The 22965-nt window shown below is 35.6% G+C and overlaps 1 protein-coding gene across 2 annotated transcripts in view; it reads right to left on the bottom strand.

The window, feature by feature from the left end:
• Positions 1-3391: 3391 nt before the first annotated feature.
• GRB14 (growth factor receptor bound protein 14) overlaps positions 3392-22965 on the bottom strand; it is a 155494-nt gene continuing 135920 nt past the window's right edge. For both annotated transcript variants that reach the window (XM_020991076.2, XM_020991078.2), the window contains 8 exons: positions 22630-22740; positions 22335-22430; positions 15680-15760; positions 10770-10886; positions 10605-10674; positions 10379-10466; positions 6037-6130; positions 3392-3893 (listed from right to left, as the gene is read on the bottom strand). In XM_020991076.2, the coding sequence (XP_020846735.1) occupies positions 3747-3893; positions 6037-6130; positions 10379-10466; positions 10605-10674; positions 10770-10886; positions 15680-15760; positions 22335-22430; positions 22630-22740 (804 nt within the window). In that variant the 3' untranslated portion in view covers positions 3392-3746. The remainder of the gene's footprint in view (positions 3894-6036; positions 6131-10378; positions 10467-10604; positions 10675-10769; positions 10887-15679; positions 15761-22334; positions 22431-22629; positions 22741-22965) is intronic.

Genomic DNA, 22965 nt, shown 5'->3' with positions numbered 1-22965 from the left:
ATGGAAGTTCAGGAAGAACTCACCACTGTAAAGATGTGGGCCTTATTGACAGATGTTCTAGCTTGAGAAGGCCCCAGGCAGAGAAGTTTAAATGTTCTGGGTCAAAGGGATCCCAGGTACTAAGGGAAGTTCTCAGTTTGGGTCTGTGTCCCCCAAATTACTGGATCTTACTCTCTTTTACTTAATTACTTTATTTTCTTGTGTAATAAGACCTTTATATCTTGGACTAGATGTTCTTGAACAGGAGAGTGAAAACATAAAAGCAGCATTTAAGGAAGATTAATCAAAAGGAGATGTTTGAGATAGCCCTATAAAATAGTGTGAACACCGTAATGTTGTAGTTCAAATATTTAAAGAATTCAGAGACTACACAATTCCCACACTCCAAAAATTCATAATCTAAATGGGACATTGACAATTATTTATGATCATTTGCTTCTGAGTAAATAAATAAATCACACTGTAAAGATCTGAATATAAAGCAGAAATGAGAAGGCTGTCTAGTTTCTCTTTCTCAACCTTCCTCCTCAATCTTCCTTGCAAGTCACTCCATGACCAAAGTAAGAAACTACCTACAAAACTCAGTCTCCTCAATAGCAACCTAATTCCAAAGCAATGTGTAATGAAGAATAAGTTAGAGTCACCAAATATCAAAGACACTGACAAACTGGTCATCCAGGACCAATTTTTTAAAATTACACCTACTGATGGTGCCAATTTGTACAAGGGACAAAGTTGCTAGTTTCATTACAGGTTGAGCTGAGCCCACACAGGGCTACTTTTATAAAGTGAAACACTGCCATTTTTACAGGAAGTGTTTGTTCATTCTCATTCTCTCTCTTTCTGCGTGTATGTGTGTGCATGTGTGTGTCCCTCTTTCTCTCTGGGCTCCCGTCCCCTCCCCTCTCCTCTCCATATTTTTCTATTTGTATGTTCCATATTCTCTTCAAATTCTTTCTGGGAAACCCAAAATGTTATTTTATGGTCAAGCCATATTTCCATTCTACCACTCAGTGTTTGAAGAGAAAATAGTGGAGTTGTGAACAGACGATTGTCTTGGGAGTCAGGAAGATTTGGGTTCAAATTCTGACTCTGATCTGTAGCAGTGTAGTTTGGACAAGTCACTTCCCATTCCACAGGCACATTTGTAAGACTGTCCATTGCAAGTGAGCTGCTGATCTGCACCAGTGTAAGGAGTTTATACAATCATGCCCGCAATGCACCTAAGTTCATTCATAAAGTTTGTCATTTTTTGTCTATTTTAGTTGTATGGCATAAAATCAGCAAAGTCAAGAAACTGTGCATAATTTTCTCAGAAAACCTGAAACATAAATGTTCATGTTAAAGTACATCACTTTTAACAGGCTTAGCCTACCACTTCAGATAGCTTGCCCCACACAAAGCTGACACTATGTTGTTCAGACATTTTAGTCATGTTCAACTCTCTGTGACCCCATTTGGGGTTTTCTTAGCAAAGATACTGAAGTAGTTTCCTATTTCCTTCTCCAGCTCAGTTTACAGATGAGGGAAATAAGGCAAACAAGGTGAAGTGATTTGCCCAGGATCACACAGCTAGGAAGTATCTGAAGCTGGATTTGAACTTGTGAAGATGACTCTTCCTGATTGCAAGCCCAGTGCTCTGTCTAGTTGCTCATGACACAATGCAGGCATCATCAAATGATAACGTGTGATTTTCATATGGAGAAACTGAGTATTAACATATAAATGTGAATATTCTCCTGGGGTAGGGGGGAAAAAAACGGAGGGGAAGAGGAAGAGAGGAGAGATAGGAGAGGGGAGAGGAAAAGGAAGAGGGAAAGTTAAGGAGAGGGGAGAGGAAAAGGAAGAGGGAAAGCTAAGCATTCTAAGGATTTGTTCATATAACTGTAACTAAAATTTGTATTTAAAAAAACCAATAATGATTCTTCGCAGTCTTCCCTAAATGTTAGTAACATTTCATTTACATCTTAAATGGTAGTCAATAAAAATAGCATTTAATCTTTTTAAAATAAAATTATGCTGGAAAGACAAAAGCTTTCTTCTTGTTATAATGTTATCCAAAGGGTGATTTTTTTTCAGAATTTCAACATTTTTCAGATATCTCAGATGAAATGTTCAGCTTATTAGGCATAAGTATTTGAGAACTTCTGAAGGACACTTACCTCAGTCTGTTTACAGAGAGAAAATGGGCCAAGGTCTGTCAGTCAGTCAATGAGCAATTATTATTGGGCTAAGTGCTGAAGTAGTCTCAGGTTTCTTAAGCTGTCTGATGATATTACCACAGTAACAAGGCATGTAAGTTTCATGGCAGAGCAAGGGAAGAACAGTGGTTTACTCCTTAGCAGCAATTGTTCTGGTAAGGGGCCACTTAGATATTTGGCAAAAACTATAATAATAGTTTAATCATGCAACTTTTATTCATAATGACTTGAGCTAGTGATTACCATACTGAATAGTATATCCTAGGAAAAAGTTAGGGATAGTTTACAAGCTACCAGAAAATATGTGCATGATAATACAGATGGAAACCACCTCAGCATCAGTATTGGTTGGCTAGTTGCTTGGTTTTTTAGTAGGTCCAGCCAAACATTATAGAATCAACACAAAAATGAAATGGGCATCTAACTTATGTGCTACCATCTCAATAACCATCAAGCACAGGGGTGGGGAACCTGCAGCCTCAAGGACACATCTGGCCCTCTAGGTTCTCAACTGCCACCCTTTGACTGAATCTCTTGTTCAGTGAAGTTTGGATTCAGTCAAAGGGCCACATCTGAGGACCCAGAGGGCCATATATGGCCTCAAGGCCACAGACTCCCCACCCCTGGGCCAGAGTAAACACCAGTATACTGAATTATTTAATATTATATGACACTTCATTTTGAAGACATTTTGCAGAATATCAATAGATCTGAACTACACAAAAAAGCCAAAAAGTTAGGCTAAAATAATAGCATTATTGAGATTTACATATGGTATGCAGTTTATCTTCATTGATAAGCACATTGTTCTATGCTTTGTTTTCAGACTAGGGTTTCCCCTGTCTCATTTCCAGGCCAGAGGGGCAGCAGCTTGACCCCACTACTGACTGTCATAGAACCACTGACCTGCCCCTTTTCTAATCTGAGCCAGATTACCCTTCTTAGTCTCCCCTTCCTCCCCTTCCCACTGGGCTCACTACCTTGGTGCCAGTCTTAGCATGGGCACCCAGTTGGCTTGGTCCAATGCAGTTCAAAACACTGAAGCTCAAGGGATCTACCAGCTTTAGCCTTCCCGGAAGCAGGGACTAACTATGGGCATGCACCGGCATACCATACACTGTGAGTCACCCAAAAGAATACACCACAGACGTGAAGAACTGAATCAGCAAACAATCTACTTTGAGCTCAAGGAATTTCTTTTATTATGTTCATATGTAAGAGAGCAGCAACATTATTAGAGTAAATAAACCCAAAAGTGTTTAAAAGATTCCTGTTTAAAGGAAGGATTACAGGATGATAACACTATACCAGAACACAGAAAAATAAGTTTTTTATGTTTAATTTAGACTACAATGTATTTTAAAATATTGAATTCAATGCAAATTGCAGGTGGCTTCTAATTTATGATTCAGACTATTATTTGTAGTTTATCGATGAATTGTCTATTCTTCTCACCAATGGCAGCTTTTCCACAACACATGGACTTTGAGAAATCATTCTGAAATTCTTTTCTCTCCATTCTTTGAGGGGTGACTTCTATATTAGTTAAAGAGCAATCCGAGAACAATAATGTTTTAACTTGCAAGGAAGTACACCCTTATTGAGCTGGTAGAACTCCACTAATTGTATGAGATCAGTAAATCTTGTGTGACCATCATCCAGGGTGTGAAACATTTCACCATCATCTTCTAGCTGCAAGGGGAATGATAAACTGCTCAATGGTGGCAAAAATGAAGATGCCTTAGACCAACACCAGCCTACAGAATATCATATTTTCCCCTGTGAGAGTTTTGGGATCAAAATTTATGTCCCAACAGAAACAAGGCAACTTTGGAAGTAGAACTGAGGAAGCATTCACTTCCTAGCTTTAATATTATTGACATACTCAAGTTAAGTATTTCTAATGTACAATGTAGTTCTATGCCCCCTCCCCAATATCTGCTAATTAACCTGATAAGATTTACCTAGATGTTTTAACAATGCAGTAGGCCTTAATACTTTGCCAAAGTAAACAAAAGGTTGTGATTGACTGTATCTTATAGAAAACACATTTCCAAGCTTAAGTTTTCTCTCTTAACTTTCGATGAGTATATTCAATATAAATATTCCCACAGTTTGCATCATTAAATTAATTTTAAAGCAATGAAATATCTACCTAATAGAACATCTTTTTTTTTTTCATTAAACTCATTGGCATTAACGAGTTGACCCATGCAGGAAAATACCGATCATATAATCAAGAAAGTAGGAAAGCACATGTATACGCTCCAGGTCATTCTGAAAAGAGGAAAATTCAGGACTAATGCAAGCATCAAGCTATAATGCTTACTGAATGGAGAAACATTCTTCCTGGAAGTTTTAACGTCCTTGATTGGGAGTAGAGAACATTTCTAACCCCCTCCCTGGAGCTCACTCCCTACCACTGGACAGCATCCTGCCCTCAAAGATGAAGAAAAAAAAAGTTGTCTTATAAGTAGTAGTAGTAGTAGTAGTAGTAGTAGTAGTAGTAGTAGTAGTTGTAGTAGTAGTAGTAGTAGTAGTTGTAGTAGTAGTAGTTGTAGTAGTAGTAGTCTGACATAGGAAATTAAAATCATGTGGGTAAAGAAGTACCTAAGTCATTATTTCATATACCTGTATAATAGTTCATAGAACATTAAATACAAAAAAATAGGACACTGACTTGTTTCTATGTGAACCACTCCAAAAAAAAGATGAAAATTAGATTATAACAACAATAATGATAAATGCAAAGAAATAATGAAGACAGTGCCACACCCTCACTGTCTACAAAAATTTAGCATCTATTAAATATTTAGCTTGACATGACCTGATAGCTAGAATTATACATCATAAATGCATGATCTTCCATGAAGCGATACAGGACAAGTCTCCAGATTAGAAATATAACTATCATGGAGAATTCAACCAATAAATTGTAATGGAATCACACCATTATAACAGACTGAACCATTTCTCACAATTCCCTGGGCAGAACACTGATTCATAAAAAAGTTTAAAAAAAATTTTTTTTACTCATAATCCAAGCTATACCAAATGAAAAGCTTTCAAAGTATAGAGACTTGGCTGAGGAGCTGAAGAGCACGTGAGAACAATTGGAAGTAATATGTCATTCCTAATATTCTGTTTGCTCCTGCATTTGTACCAAGGATGCTTTGAATAAGTGTACAGAGGATGAGTTTATATCCCAATTCTTTTATTCAACCATAAAAATCAGGGTTTTTAAAATCTACCTGTGTAAGTCCATGGCACTTTGATTGTAAAGAAGTAATAAATAGCCAGATAGAAACTTGCCTTAGGGCTATTTCTGTCTGAATCCAATTGAAAAAAGATGAGAATGATAAAATCACCATCAGAGTAATAATATTTTATTTAAAAAAAGTAGTTTAGAAATTGACTTGCGCCCAGAAAATGTATGTGTCAACACTTCCCCAAAGTTTCATAATACTTCCTTGCAAAGCCATAAAACAGGGCATTTAGGAGAACTGAAGAGACCGAAGCTGTAACGTGATGGTTTCACAGAGAAAGAACTAAATAAAATACTGAAGAAGGTTTCTTTACAGTGGTCTTGTAATAATGGGTGGCAGGGACTACAATATTGCTAAATCAATTTTATACAACTGAAGGAAATTCAATTTTTCAAACATTTTCTCTATTCTTTCTATTAATTCAGACCTAAAAGATATTTATGCCAAGCATAGTTCCAGTCAAAACAAAAGCTTCCAAACAACATTTAATAAAAGAATAAAAAGTTTCCCGAAATTGTACTCATCAAGATAATTCCCAATACAAGAATGTTCAATGATAAATTACTTACTGGTATAATTTGAAAATGCTTTATCTTTTGTCCATGGCTCAATGAAAGTACAAAGGTTTTGGGGTTGCTTTGGCTGTCCCGTACCAAGAAAACTCTAAGGAGAAAGAAGGCAGTTCAGTTTATTTCTGAGGAATACACAGATTTCAAAGAAATAGAAAGCCAAACACGAAGTAAATATGCCAGTTATGTCTGAATGCCATAAATCCATTCATATATACCTTTCATGTGAATTTCAACGGTATGAAATAAACTCAGCAAGGTCAAAAAACTTTGTGCAATTTTTCCCAGAAAATCTGAACTACAACTGTCATCTAAGTTAAAGTATCATTTTTAACAGGCTCAATCTTTCATTTACAATAGCTTTCCCCCAAAAGATAAAATGCTTTGTAAGCATCAACAACTGGGAACATGTGGTTTTCATATGGGGAAATTGAGTATTGACATCTAAGTGTGAATACTCTATTAAGTAGAAGAAATGACATCGGCATCCTATTACTTTACCTCACAAGTCATGTTAAGCCCTGAAAAAGAAAAATTCCCACCTGGAAAGAGGCCTTAACTACTTTTTTAACTTCGGTATGTTGTTTGCGATCTCTTTCTTCTTCTTTTTTTTCAGTCTGGCTGCTAATGTTACTGACATATTATACAATGAGAATAGTAGGAAAGGAATAGATTAAATGCCATAATCCTGAAATGATTTTTATTTAGATAAGAGCAGAAAATTTAATAAAATGGGAAAATACAAGGACCATAAAGACAATAAAAAAAAGATTTGTAAAACAAAACAAAATTTAACCTTCAAAAATGAGGCAAAAAAGAAAATCTGATATATCAAGCTAGAAAACAAGACATGGCCTAATGGCCTGAGAGAAAAATGCTGCCAGACATGGATCCTTATTTACTGGCAAGACAGCATAAAACCAGTTTTGTATTAATTGCTGGCAAACAGCACAAACCCCATTGGCAAATCCTATGCTACTCTCCCTGGTATTTAGTTAGAAAGGCATTTAGATTTGAGCTTCAGTGCCTGTCCAGTGATAGTCCCATTTCATTTGTGTTAGTGTGAAATTCCAGACATTACATCATTGGCAGATAGGACAAAAGTGAATTTTATTGGTAAATCAAGTTGTAAATCTTTTTTCTCTGCTAAGTAGAACACCACCACCACCTAGTGGACCAATTCTTTCCAAGGTGATACAGAAGAAAGTTAAACAAAGGTATAGTCTGTGTTTTGTATTTTTGTAATATCAAAATGACATAAGACTGAATGTGGATGAAAAATACTGTAGAAATCTTCCCCAAATCACCTTGGCCTTTTTTAAAGTCCTATATGCCTTCTGCTCCCATTAGGTTGTAATTCAGGGGGTCTTTCAAATATAACATTAATCTCTACTAAAGTGTCATACCTCACATCTATATAACGCTATGAGATTAACAAAGCAATTTCCTCATGATAACCCTATGAGGTTGCCTAGCACATAGTAGGTACCCATTAAGTGCTTGTTGATCAGCTGTTATTTGCAAATCTTAAATATTTCTCCATTTTCAAAAAAAATACTTGCGATAATCCCTTGCATAAAAATCTTATTTACCTAGCTATCAGTATCAAGTCCCTCCAAAATCTTCTATTGAAATGAAAATATCTTCGACATTAAATCACCAGTATCACTTGGCTAAGAGGAATGTAAAAATGTTTTCTTATTAAGTATACTCAAGCTACAGTAAGTCCTCATTTAGAATAACTAAAAGCATAAAACAGAACTAATGAAAATTTCTGAAATATTCAATATTTTAAGAAAAATAGAGTTCTCTAACAAGTTTTAAGCAGTTTGAGAACAGGAGACCAGCTATATTATATTTTGCATCCCCCACAATATCTAACACAACATCCATCTAGTGTTTACCAACTGTCAATCTTTTTATTAATTTGCAAAACTCTTACTGTGACATTCTTATTTCTTGAAACCTATATTTCTCTTTCTTTCTTTCCTTCTTTCCTTCTTTCTTTCTTTGTTTCTTCCTTTCTTTCCTAGGCAATGGAGTTAAGTGACTTGCCCAGGGTCACACAGCTAGTAAGGGTCAAGTGTCTGAGGCTACATTTGAACTCAGGTCCTCCTGACTCCAGGGCTTGTGCACTATCCACTATGCCACCTAGCTGCCCCGAAATCTATATTTCAATATTTAAATTTTTAAAATTTACTTTCCTGCTCAGTTGTTCCTAGACTTTTCATTTTGAGCTGTCACCTAGAAGTGAGTGTTCCATAATGTTCCAACTCTCCCTTCTCCCTTTCTCTCAGTAACCTTATTAGCTCCCGTGGATTTAGCTGTGGATGCAGATGACTCCCAGACTTATTTAAGTTTCAATGCTGCATCATCAATTGTGTATTGGATATTTCAAACTGAATATTCTGCAGAAATATTAAACTCAACGTGTCCAAAAATGAACTTATTATCTTGCCCCCTAAATCTCCTCTCTTCCAATTCATCTTCTGTCAAAGCCATCACTGTCAGTCCAAGGTCTCAGGCTTGTAACTTCAGCATCATCCTCAATTCCTCCCTCTATTTCATCTGAAATATCCAGTCAGTTGCCAAATCTTATTGTTTCTATTTTCACAACATATCTTGCTTCTGATTCTTTTCCGTAAGCATGGATGCCACCTTAGTTCAGCCCTCACTACCCTTTACCGAGATTATTTTAATAGTCTCCCGATTGGTCTCTCTGCCTCAAATTTTTCCCATACCAGGCCATCCTATACAAGGCTGCCAAAATAATTTTCCTTAAGCAGAGATCCAACCATTTGTGATTCGTACACAACCAATTCATTTGTCTTCCTCTTTCTTAGAGAATAAAATATAAACTCTTCAATTTAGTTTTTAAAGAGCTACATAAACTGGGCCTACGAAACCTATCTTTCCAACCTTAATGGACATGAGTCCCCATGCTAAACTTCGTCATCCAGACCAACTGGACTTCTCTCTGTTCCTTACACACAACATTCAATCTCCCATCTCCATGCTTTTGCATTGGACATTCTCCATGCCTAGCCCAGAATGTGCCACCTCCTTATATCTGCTTCACAGTCTCTCTTCTTTAAGAAACTGTAAGTATCATCTTCTGAATGAAGCCTTGCCTTCTTCCCCGTCACACACACACCATACCTTATCTCTCTATATACATATAGACATAGATATGGATATGCATATATGTGTAAAAATATATGCTTTATAAATAGGCTACATATATTTTTATACGTACTTAGGCCCCAAGTTAGAATTGTTTCATTCTTTGGCCCCCAGGGTCTCCAGAGTGCCAGGCCCATAATAGGTGCTTCAATAAATGCCTGCTTTATTGATTCGATAGTAGGAAATCTTACCAGTCTGCAGACAGTTTTGGTTGGTAAACCCAGTAAATTTTATATATTCTTCAATCGTCTGGCTACTTTTATTAGAGTATTAAAATTAAGATAAAAGGGATGAATAAGAAAACAACAGGCATTGTGGGAATTCAGATAACACTACAACATCATCATAAACCGAATAAGTTTTATGTATAAATTCCTATAAAGAAACTGCATCATACCAAGGCAAATTTTGTCCATAAAGCACCTTTTGGTACTTTAGAGCATAAAACTTTTCTTTTAATTTGACTAAAGGAAACATAAAGGTCTTATAATGTTCTTTGAGTTTATTTGGTTCATCAAAACACCAAAGATAATCTAGGAATATAACTGTAAACACTGACCCCAAATCACACTTACCATTTCTCATAATCTCTACCAATTAGGAATACAAAAAAGCTAACAGTGAAAATAAGCAGAAACAGGAAAAAATCAGCATTTAATTTGTTCAGACAAGTTCCTCTTCTTCCCTTCCCTTCTCTGGGCAGGGGTTGGAATAGGGGACAATTATTCCTTTTTCCAAAAAAGCTACCTGAAAACTGTAATTAGCAGGAATAAATCTGAGAAGGAAATATGTACACACTAACACAGCAAATTAGTTGTATGCTTAAATCAAAACATGTTTGTTGTTGTCATTTTTTCCCTAGCCACCACTGCCAACTTAACTGGCACCCAAAAAGCAAGCTCTATTTTTTTCAATAATTAACATCTGTGACCAACAATAAACTTTTTCAAATTGGCAGAGTGGGAAATGTAAGTGATGGGTGCGGAATCAGCTGAGGAGAATCTTCCTCGTTTATTTTTGCCTTCGTCTGTTTTGTTCCTTGTGACAATGAAAAGGCCAGTTATAGACTCTGGGAGGAGCAAACAGCCACACTCAGTCCAGGGATGCACTCTTGTCTCCGCACATCCTAACGAAAGCAGCTGCTAGATCCCGTACTTACCCATCTACAAGTCCTTGCTGAATGATCAATCGCTGAGCTTCATCCCTGGAAATTCTGTGATGAAACCATGGCTGTGCCCTATGAATAGCTGAAGAAATCACATGAATATATTTCAAGATTTCCCTCGTAAAATTACACAGTCAAGTGAAGCTTCTACCATATCCATCCTGAAGTCAGCTACACATTTACACAGGAATTCTATTTCCAGTAACATAAACAAACATACCTAAGTTTGTTGAGGAACTTTGAGAAGCAGTGGGACTGCCATGTGTGTTCAGTCGTAAACATCCTTTTTTCTGAACAGGGGAGAAGAGAAAACACTTCTCAAATTTTGAATGGAAAAAAACAAAAATGATAAATAATCTTTTGAAAAAAAATTTTTTTATTATACCCTCCATGCTAACCCTTCTTCAACAGCAACCGATAGAGCTTCAGTGGGATTTTCTATAACTCTGCTTTTATGGCCCGAGAAGTCCATTGCAACAAGAGAATTCTCTGAGATGCTTCTCTGGGAAAAAAAAATCACTTTTAAATATGAAAATATTTTGGTAGGTTGTCCTGCAAAATTGTTCTTCGTTCTAGAGCATGATGATCCACTGAGCAATGGTGGCTGACAACCAACCAACCAAGAAACCTTCCAGGAAATTAAGAAGTTAAAACACCTTTTCTTTTAATTATGAAGGTCCTAAAACAGGAAAAAAAATGTTTGTTTTAATTATTTTTAGTTGTTAGTACGATAAGATTAACTTGATAGACCACAAAGATTAAAAACATACAGTACTGAGTGAATCCATCTGTCAAATGAAGAAATACCATCCACTCACATTCTCATTCAGGGTTGAAAAAATAGAACTCGGAAAGGAATAATCATTTCAATGGCATTAAGAGACCTGTCTTTAGAGCTCTTACATTTGTTTGTTCTAGCTCACAGAGTGAAAATTGTGTTTTATTAAGTTACAGGATTTGTAACTTTATAAAACACAACTTTATAAAACGCAATTTTCACTCTGTGAGCTAGAACAAACAAATGTAAGAGCTCTAAAGACAGGTCTCTTAATGCCAAATGGAGGGATGAGAGAGACATTGTCTCATGCCAGCAAGAACTAAAAAGACTTAAATGCCATCTTGATTTAATCCAACAACTTTCTTCATTTCTTTCCTTCAAAGCTGTGAGGAGAAACCCTGATTCCTAATTATTGATTTTTTGTAGTAGTAGCAGATGAGATTTGCCTGGCCAACAACAAACATTGAGTCAGTTGTCCTTAAACTAGCAAATTGTAAAATATATATATAATCACACACACACACACACACACACACACACACACACACACACACATAAAACCACCCAGTCAGAAGAATATCAATTCAGGCTACAACAGAGTTGAACACACCTTCTTTCCCTTCCCCACTCCCATACCCCAAATAATGATAAACCTCCAAAAGGACATAAAGAGAGTTTTTAACAGTTATTTCCCATTGGATAATAAGGAAAGGATAAAAATGAATATCTAATGGTAAATTGGTTTCCTACCTGCATCTGGGGGCCCCATGGCTCAGTAAGGACTTTTTAGATCTGTCTTCTTGGATCCAGCCAGCCCTTGTTTCATGTAACAGATCACAGTCAAGTATGTGCTTGAATAAATACACTTCCCACACAAAACTTAGGACTTACTTTGTGCCACGTTACACTTCAGAGTCTATTGCCATATTGTGATGTTCTCTTCAAACCATCCTGGAGCACTCAACCATCTTTTTTATGGTACATCTCTATTTCTAGAGATCCTGCATGCAATCTTCCATTTGTTAGAGGCTCCTTTATGTTATGACTGACAGCTGCTCTTTCCAGACGGATGCTGTCTCTGTAATCTCTATTTGCTGTCACACCTTAGTTTGCCCTTTTCACCCCGTGATCTGATGGGCACGGCTGCCGACCAGCCAGATGTCCTTCTGCTTTGCTGACATTAATGAAACGCCTCCACCTGCCTCAAACACATACGTCTGAACTGAGTATCTAGCCTCCATCATAATGATAGCTTTATCCTTAGAATATCTCTATCTTCACATGCCAAGATGGGCTATGTAATCTAAAGTTCCTGATAACATAGAAATACTGTTAGGAAAGAAAAATAAACACAACCAGGTGGTGATGTTGTTTTTTTTTTTCCCTGGAGTACATAAGTCAGCAATGGAAAAAAGCAAGTTCCTATACCTCTAATTACTTGACTGTAAGTGGGGGAAAAACAAATGCAGAAATACAGAAAGTATCCATTTCCCTTGACATAAAGGAAATAAAGAGTATGAAGAATTTACATCTATTTAACACAGAAATGTGAGAAATAATCTGACTTAAACAGCTGCTTTCAGCTTGTTCACTCTACCATATAGGAAAGCAACAGTAAAAGCATTATTAGAATCTGTGAAGTTGAGTTAAAAAAATCTCCTTTTTCTAGCACTTTCTTCTGTGGAATGGGCAAAGTGCTCCCTGTAAAGAAGTCTGAATGTTTCTGAGGGCTCTGTTACTTCACCAGGACCCATCCAGTTAATATCCTAAGCCACCAAGATATGATTTTTGCATTGGAATATCAATAAGATTTGGATTCCCCTTGCCTTTTCTAGGGCTAGTAAAGAACAAAAAATATTCATTATCACCTATTCCTACTTTTACCCCCATTGTGATACAGCTGGCTAGGGTCAGCAGTTCAGTTGATAGCAGGAAATAGAAATTCTCCATGTTCATTCCTCAGCTGACATCCTCACTAGTGTTTTATAAGCTATTAGTATGTCTCATTAGGAAGTTAAGTGGCAAGATGGATAAAGTGAAGAATCTGAAGTCAGAAAGAACCAAGTTCAAATCCTGCCTCAGACACTTACAAGCTTTGTGACTCTGGGTAAATTATTTAAAGTCTCTGTGCCTCATTTTCCTCATCTGTACAATGGGAATTTAAATTATGTATGAAAATTATATATATTGTCATTGTACTTACCTTCCAGGGTTGTTGTGAGGATAAAAATCAATATTTGTAAAGCACCTTGCAAACTTTAAAGAGCTATATAATGCTAGCTTTCATTACTATTGTTTTTGCTGTTATTGTTATTTTTTTAAAAAAATCCCTAAAGAGCATTTTGAAAGGGAATGAACAAAGCATTCATTTAAATATGCCACTGGGATTCTGTGTGAGCAAAAGGAATCACAGACGGTACCTTGATGTAAAAAGTTATTCTTAGGCACAGTTTTAAAATAGTGGAGGATAGCAGCGTTACAGCTAAAATCAGGCCTTCACAAATGTCCCCATATTTATCAAAACAGTCGTCCCACCGACAGTGTATGCACAAATAAATGCCCTTCTTGTATTTATGATGAATCAGGGAGGCAGGGCCCAACAGTTCATACACCACTCCTACATTTTCATTCAAGTTTTTTCTTCTAGAAGACAATCTGCATTTTAAGGGATCTGCATTCATTTTTTTAATAAATATATTGTAGTGTTAGGTAATGAGCCAGGCACTAATAAATGAAAGGACTAGATGTATAAAGGACTAATCCCAAAGCAGTCTTTTTATTCACAAATAAACCTATAAGATGGTCAACAGTTGTACTACCTCCAAATGAGAAGGGTGATAATATCATACCTGCATACTGTTACTGTCGCAACATAAGTGATGTGGACAGATGGATAGTAGCACATAGCTTGAACAGCATAACTTCAGTTCTTTGAAAGAATGTGCAGCTACCAAAGGGGGGAGATTTGGGGTTTTCTTTGTGTGTCACACACACACACACACACACACACACACACACACTCTTTTTAGGATTAGGTCTGCAATAACTACTGCTCTCCAATGACATGAGGTCTTATTCACTTGGGTATTTCTTCCCAATGACACAGATTAATTCTCTAATGCCTTCCTACCCTATGTGACCACCACCCAGACCCATGCCTAAGTTCACCAAAGGGGTCCAGCCAACATGATTCTTTACATTCTCTGCATATCACAAGAATATAATAACCCTCAAACTCACAAATCTACTTTTCATCATGCATAAATTCAAACACAAGGATAAGTGGTCAAGTTATCTGCAAAATGCTCATTTTAAAGTGGTCGCTTTAGAAAATTCAACAAGATATGTAGCTCTTAAGTTTGTGGTTTGTAGGCGGAACAATACAATGATGTAAACTCACTCTTCTGTAACTTAAAGTAACATTACTAAGTGCTTTGGAGCTCTTTTCCTATACGGTCTATCAAGCTTTCTAATCAACATTATTTCGTGCCTCATTCCTAGAACTAAGCATTTCATCTGCTACATTACACGGGGGGCAAATGTTCTTTCCTTGGGCCCAGCCATGAAGAGAATATTTTAAATCCAAGTGCAAATAAATGCAGGTTTCAAAAATACAAGTTAACGTACTTGTAACACTAGCATGGAAATCTAAATTCTAAATATATTTATTATTATGGGGTACCTCCAAAATAGCATTCTATATATTTAAAGTACAGGAATGTGTTTCTTGGATTAGTATCCAGGAAATTAACATCAGATCTTGAGGAAGGGAAATAGTATTTGTATCATAACACATTTTAAAGGCCCCCACACTATAACGTATGCATCAATAAATGTCCTGGTTGCATAAATGATGAATTAGGTAGAGAGGGCCCTATAGTTCATGAACTACTCTGATAGCACCATTCAATTTTTTCCTGGAAGGAGATCTGCACTTAAACAGATCTACATTCATTGTTTTTTAGTATATTATAGTGTTAGGTCATGAGCCAGGACCTGAATGTCATGTCTTACTCTCCCCAGGTCCAAACTACTGGCTAAATTAAAAAAAAAAAACTTTCATAATCACACAAATTCACTCATGAAATTAATATGATCTGCACTGTTGAGGGAAAGGTTCTACAATTTCACTACTGAGAGCTTATTCTTAAAATAACTTTTCTTAAATATTTCAAGTCAATAATCATGTGACTCAAAAATATAACTACAGTTTCAACAAACTTGTAAGGAACAAATGAGGCTTAACTGGGAAGGGGATATATCGAGAAACACCATGTGAAAACAAAAGGCATCAATAAAACTATAAAAATAAATTGCAAAGCATGACAAAACTCAAACAAAACAGATAATGAAGGAACTTTCACCACATAAGATTTCTGTGATAAGTCTAGAGAAAAGAAAACAAAACATGTCAGTTCATTATTTCTTCCTAGTGAAGCAATATAATTTAAAATACCAAACTGAACAGCACCACACTAAAGTAAGGTACAAATTTAGTACACTGGTCCAATACTTACCATAGGTGACATATTCTGAGAGCTGCAACCACTTCTCCCTGGACACGGATGCATGTAATTCTGGTACAGCTGCATCCCATACTGAAAAGAGAAATGAATATTTTCATCATTTTCATCTCATGAATTATAGACAAGAAACACCTCTCTCATGCAAAAATACTCTCTTCATATTTTACTTCTGACTTTAATTTATCACAATACTTTGGAATGGTACACCTTTAACTTAAAATAACTTCTGAAAATATTTTTGAAAAATCAGAAGCTTTTCTAAAGAAAAAATTAGAAGTGAGCTGTGGTTTTAAAAAACAACACTTTAGAATGTTACCTAAAGGAAGTCATCATTTCTCTCCAAAATTCAAGTTTCCAAAGATCACAGAATATCATTTCTACATTACTTATTTAACCATCAAAGAGGCTGCTATTTAGTGAAGCATGCTACTTGCCAGTTGGGAAACTTATTTAAACAAATTACTGGATAACCAATTTTTTGCTTTAAATTTGCTACACAGTTTGGTTTCATATTTCTTAAGATTCCATGTTTACAAAAAGCACAAGGGGAAGATTCTATTTTCCTAATAATGAATACTGTGAAGTGATTGCATATAGTTGAAGTTGCACTAAAGTTATAATTTGTAAAATATGGTAACTGGTTCCAGTCCAATGGAAATATGCAATGCAAATTCAAATAATGTGACCACTTCACAGGATTCATTCTTTGTGCTAATTGGGACCTAGGTGTACCTTTAAAAGGTTCCTTCAGACAGAGAACCATAGGATTTTAAACAGTGAATCAAGGTCTCTACTAGGTTATTTCACAAATTCTTACATAGCTAAGACCCCTGAGGTCATGTCTTTATGTGTCATAGGCAATGTTTTAGAAAAATCAAATACTTTGGTGATGTCAACAGTATTAAGTCACTTCTTTCATTTTTTGCTTAAATTTCTAAGAATTCAAAGTAGTAGGGAAGAGGCAAAAGCATACCACATTCAAGCATGAGAACAAAAAAACCACAGGAAATACATAGCTGTGAGCAAAAAAATGCTTACTCTCAACATTAATCTTTACATTATCCATGTTGTGGGTGTTAATATGATAGACAGTCAAGCAGCAAAAAAACCATTTAGAAAGTTAATCTAGAGCAGAAGTTCTTAACCTGGGGTCTGGGAACTTCATATATGTATTATATGCATGTGCATGTATGTGTATACCTATACCTACATATGTATGTATATGCATGTGTACATATGTTTTCTACATTTAAATAAATGTTTTTCAACATAACTGGTTTCCTTTATAATACTACACACTTTATTTTGTGCATTTAAAACATTATTTTGAGAAGGGATCCACAGATTTCACCAGAACACCAAAGGGATCCATGACACACATCAAAAAAGAGTTAAAAATCCCTGATATAATTGCTATTGGGGTTTGAGATATGTGAAAAATACAACTACTTTCCACAAACTTGTCCTTGAGTAGTTATCTCCTGAAACTGGGAGCTATTCCTTTGGTCTTATTCTACTTTACACATGAAACATCAATGGGACAAGATTTCTTTCTGGCTCCCTGATAAATTCCCTTCTTTGCAAAGAGCTATAATTTTCTTAAAAGAGATATTTAGGGTAAGCAGTGAAATCAAAATCTCACCCTCAGGATGAATATTGTTGGAAATATTTGAAACCATTCACACAAACTAGTTCCCTCCTAGAGATTTTTTTTTAACTTCAAAAATGGGAAAATAGCTTATGATATATGCACCAATTTATTTTTAAGTCAAAGAAAAAAAGATAATTGTTTAAGGTTTTGTTTTTACCACATACAGATATAAAGCTTTATTCATAAATCTGCATTAAATTCCTTTTTCAATCTTAAGTTCTCTGATTTTTTTCAATTATTATTTGAAGAAAAATGATCATTGGAACTCATCTTTGTGGGTATTTTCTCCAAAGGTACAGATCTCAACCTATACACGGGCCTTCTCATCCATGAAGACTCTTATACCTGGATTGAGGATCTACCCAATGCCCTGGAGGGTATCCTTTAGTCAGAGGTGAGGAACGTGAGGACACTCTAAGTCCTCAAGTGCGGCTCTTTGACTCAATCCAAATTTCAGAGAACAAATCCCCATAATAAAAGGATTTGTTCTGTAATACTTGGACTTAGTCAAAAGGATGCACCCAAAGGCTAGAAGACCACGTGTGATCTTGGAGAACCTCGGAGGTTCTCCACCCCTGTTAGGTCTTTTAATATTTTGTGGACATCAATACAATAATGGACAGGCTAATTTACAATCCACGTTATCCCTTGCTCTCACTACATGACCAACCCATTTCCTTCGGTATTCATGCATTTCTCCTGATGATGTTTTAATTGGGGAACTGAGGAGGCAGAGTTAAAATGGTTCCTCATGCATAGCTCAAAAAAATTATTCTTCGTATTAGGATACAGTCTACTTATATTCATTATGTGTCTTTTTTGTCACCATTTAGGTCATCTGTAATTTGTATTCTAAGATTGTAACACTCCAAGATTTGCATTCCAGATAGTATTAGTAGAACACTAATTTTTAAATATGTGCTTTAAATATGTTTTGAATATGTGTTTTCATGACATTAGAATCACTGAAAGTGCAACAAAATTTTCCAAATTTAATTCAATCCACTTGCCTCTTTCTATTCAGTTCTAGGGCTTAGATGATTGTCCATTTGTAGTGTCTGTCTAAACAGGCAGACCATCAAAAAGTATGTCATGTCTGGATAATACCCATTTGTCATTACCTTGATTTTTCTTTTTCTGTGTAGATTACTAGGTAATAACCTAGAAAGGTTCTCTCCATGATTATATTAAGATGGTAGAAGATTTCTTGGTAGGACACCTCAAAGGTAACTGTTTCATGATGCTCTGCTTATCAGTATCAAGTTAGCAATAAAACGAGGAGACACAGGTGCTTTCCAGGGTCACATCAGATATCCTGCACAAAATCTAAATGGAAGAGAAATTCCCCATAGATGGTATCTACTTGGTCCAATTTAGAAATGATACCTGCTTGGCCCAGAATGCTACAGGAATATTTCAGTGAGTATCATGGCTGCTTCCACCACAATGGTTCAGTTTATAGTCACCTTACCATCATGGTTGCCCTTCACTGCACATGACGTAGATTGTCAATGTCCTCCCTAAATGGTGGCACCCAGATTGGAGAACTATGGAACCATCATTTCTCTTTTTCAGGACAATATTACAGCCAAAACTGGCCTTAGTTTGTTGTTGTCGTCGTTTTTTTTGGCTTTCACATCAGTTGACTCATCTTGAGCTTACAATTAAGGCTCCTAGATCTTTGTCACATGAACTGCTGCTTAACCATGCATCCTCTATCCTATTTTTTTTTTAGTTTTTTAACTTAAATATAAAACTTTAATGTTGTTAAATATCATCTGATTGTTTGAAATTAATTCCCTTTAGTGGTTGTATATATTCAAATCTGTACTATTAGAAGTCATAATTATGTAAAATATGGTAAGTCATTCCAGCCCAATGAAAATAAGCAGCGTGAATTCTAATAATACGAATATCCTCGTCCCAATGCAGATCTGCACCTATTTTGCAGTGTTTAGAATTTAGTGATGCCAGGGGCACAGAGGGGTTAAGTGACTTGTCAGGGTCACAGAGCTACAGGTGTTAATAAGTTTTGTTTTCAAAAAATCAACTAGAAGAATGCAAAAGAAGCACAGATTCTTAACTGTCCACACACTGAATTCCCCATAGCATTTACAGTGTCCCAAATGGTTTTATAAGGAAAAAATGCAGGATATCCAATGTGACCCTGGAAAGCACCTGTGTCTCCTCGTTTTATTGCTAACTTGATACTGATAAGCAGAGCATCATGAAACAGTTACCTTTGAGGTGTCCTACCAAGAAATCTTCTACCATCTTAATATAATCATGGAGAGAACCTTTCTAGGTTATTACCTAGTAATCTACACAGAAAAAGAAAAATCAAGGTAATGACAAATGGGTATTATCCAGACATGACATACTTTTTGATGGTCTGCCTGTTTAGACAGACACTACAAATGGACAATCATCTAAGCCCTAGAACTGAATAGAAAGAGGCAAGTGGATTGAATTAAATTTGGAAAATTTTGTTGCACTTTCAGTGATTCTAATGTCATGAAAACACATATTCAAAACATATTTAAAGCACATATTTAAAAATTAGTGTTCTACTAATACTATCTGGAATGCAAATCTTGGAGTGTCACAATCTTAGAATACAAATTACAGATGACCTAAATGGTGACAAAAAGACATATAATGTAATACTACATTTTATTTATATATATTATATATAGTATTTATTTTTTATATACAGTATATATAGTATTTATATTTCTATATAGTATATTTATATATAGTATACTATTTTATATAAATATACATGTATATATATACATATATACACTATATATAGTGTATTTGTACCTTAAGACAATATCAAATAATCACAAAGTCCCTTCCAGATTTATTAGTCCACCTTATAAATTAAGTTGGCAGGCCAGTTTTTGCTTTACTATAAATATATAAACAGAAATTTCAAACACACACATATTACTAATGTTAAGTCTTCACCAATAAAGCTTGGATGAGTTCAAATTACTAGACTGGATTTAGAACAAAGCAATGTCAACAGAAGAAGCCTAACTGCATGTAGTGTAGAAATTAAGTATTCAGAAAAACACTGGATTTTTTTTTTTAGGCAATTGGGGTTAAGTGACTTGCCCAGGGTCACACAGCTAGTAAGGGTCAAGTGTTTGGTTTGAGACTGGATTTGAACTCAGGTCCTCCTGACTTCAGGGCCAGTGCTCTATCCACTGCACCACCTAGCTGCCCCAAGGAGATTTGTCTTCTTTTAAGACTTTTTTTTTAAAGGCAATTGGGGTCAAATGACTTGCCCAGGGTCACACAGCTAGTAAGTGTCAAGTGCTTTGGTCTGAGGTCGGATTTGAACTCAGGTCCTCCTGACTTCAGGGCCAGTGCTTTATCCACTGTGCCACCTAGCTGCCCCAAAACACTGGATTTTCTGCAACAAAATAATTTAGAGTGATAAATTACATTTTTGCTTACATAAATGTCATATCTCAAGGGCAATAATACTGATGGGATGGTGCCGTCTTGTACCTTGTAGAAAAAGTACTAAATTTTATGACAGAGAATCTGGGTTCAAGTCCTGCTCTGTCATTTACTGCCTAACTGACCTTGGGGAAGTGATTTGACCTCCTTTGTCCTCAGTTTCCTCATCTGTAAAATGAAGGAGTTTGATTAGATGTCCTCTAAAGTCCTTTCTAGCTTTAAATAATCCATGATCCAAAGAGGTTTTTTGTTGGATATAAATATGTTATTCCTCAGATGACCCTTTTTCAATCAACGCAAGACCATACTTATTAAAAGAATCAGTTTTAAGCCATCTGTGTCATTGCCTCCAAAGAGAGGATCTTTATTAAGAAATGGTGAACAAGCTCAAAGTAGCATCAAATTGACTTGTATCCAAGTGGTGGTATATCCATCATTTGAATGTTGTTTTTATTTTTTTTAATTCTTTTATTTTTAATTTATAGAATAAAATAAGCATTTCTACAACATAGTACAATTTTAAAAAAAGATTGCACATGAAACTGTAAAGCTACTATGCACAACTTGTTATTCCTTTCAAATAACAAAATTATCAGGTAAATTTCTCTTTTTTCATCCCCCTGGGCTGGCTACCATTAGACACATATAGGTATCTATATGTAAAATTATTCTATACATACTTCTATTTATCAGTTCTTTCCCTGGATGCAGATAGCATCTTTCTTCATATGCCCTTTATAGTTAATTTTTAGAACATGCATTTCTTTTTTTTCTATCCTTCTCCTTGGTGTGTATTCAACTAACAGAACTTTTCATGACCCCAAAAGGAGTGAATACACAAACTAAAAAGTTTAAGAATTATCTTCCTTGCAATACTGATCCTTATGTAGTACAAATACAGATCTAAGAAATTATATTCAGAGCAAAATTTATCAAAGAACTGAAATTTAAAAATTTTAGAGGTGGAAAGGAACTTGGAGCCCATGATTTTAATCTAATAATTAGGAATCTAAATTAATTACATTATATTATACTAGCTGGGTACATTTTTGTAAATAGATGACCATCATTTGTAACATTTGTAACATTTTTATAAATGCAGAGGAAGCATTGTAAAGACAGATGTTTTAAAGAATATATTTTTATCATGGAAATAATACAATGCCAAAGACTACCATTAATTGTGTTGTATTAATTTCAGGCAGAAATAAATCAAATTGGTCTCAAATGTACCAGTCTTACAGAAAAGATAAACTTGGAATCATCAGTTTCTAATTAACATGAAGCTTTTAACCTCTATAAATTTTTTTAAATGTAAAGATAATCTTTTACAGAGAGAGAGGGGGGAGGAGAGAGAGAGAGAGAGAGAGAGAGAGAGAGAGAGAGAGAGAGAGAGAGAGAGAGAGAGAGAGAGAGAGAGAGAGCACACTTCTAACTTTTGGTAATATTTAATGTTGGAAAATTCCTGTACTTTATATGGTAAAAGTATTTCACAAGAATTAGCCCCACAAGAAAGAGTACCTTAAGCAATCTAATCGCGGTCACCCAGCACGTCCTACTCTGCTCTTCATCTGCATAGAGCAGTTTCAGGTCTCGGCTCCCTCCTGCTTTGTTAGGCTAGAAGGCCACAGCACATTGTTTAGCATTAATGCATATCTTGAAGGTAACACCTGTTGAAATAAAAGCCACTAAAATTCTCCTATTTATGAGAAAGCTGCTTCTTTTTTTATCTTAAGAAAAAGTTAAAAGAAACTAAAGCTTACCTAAAAAAGCTGTGGCCTGCTTTTATGCATCTATCAAAATAGTAAGCCTGTACCTTTAAACAGAATCCATAGTTTGCTGGTGCTCCATGGGTCTTTTTGCCTGCCAATGCCACATAAATATCACTATTGCCAAATTCACTGAAAAATTGCAAATGCCGTGGTTCCTAAAAGGAAATGAAATGGAAACATGTTACTACCCTCAGCTTACTTGAAACTATTTTTCCTGTAGACACAGAATTTTAAAATATCTGGATATTAAGGACAAAATCTAACCCTAATGCCACCAAAGCAAAAAACAAAAACAAAAACAAAACAAAACAGATAAAACTAAGTAATTGCATCATTCAATCAAAGTTTATTAAGTAAGATATAGAGACCCTTTGTGGAGG

Source organism: Phascolarctos cinereus, unplaced genomic scaffold, assembly GCF_003287225.1.
Source record: "Phascolarctos cinereus isolate Bilbo 61053 unplaced genomic scaffold, phaCin_HiC Scaffold_726;HRSCAF=1367, whole genome shotgun sequence".
NCBI lineage: Eukaryota > Metazoa > Chordata > Mammalia > Diprotodontia > Phascolarctidae > Phascolarctos > Phascolarctos cinereus.
The sequence above is the reverse complement of the archived record's forward strand: the minus strand, read 5'-3'. Positions and strand labels throughout refer to the sequence as shown.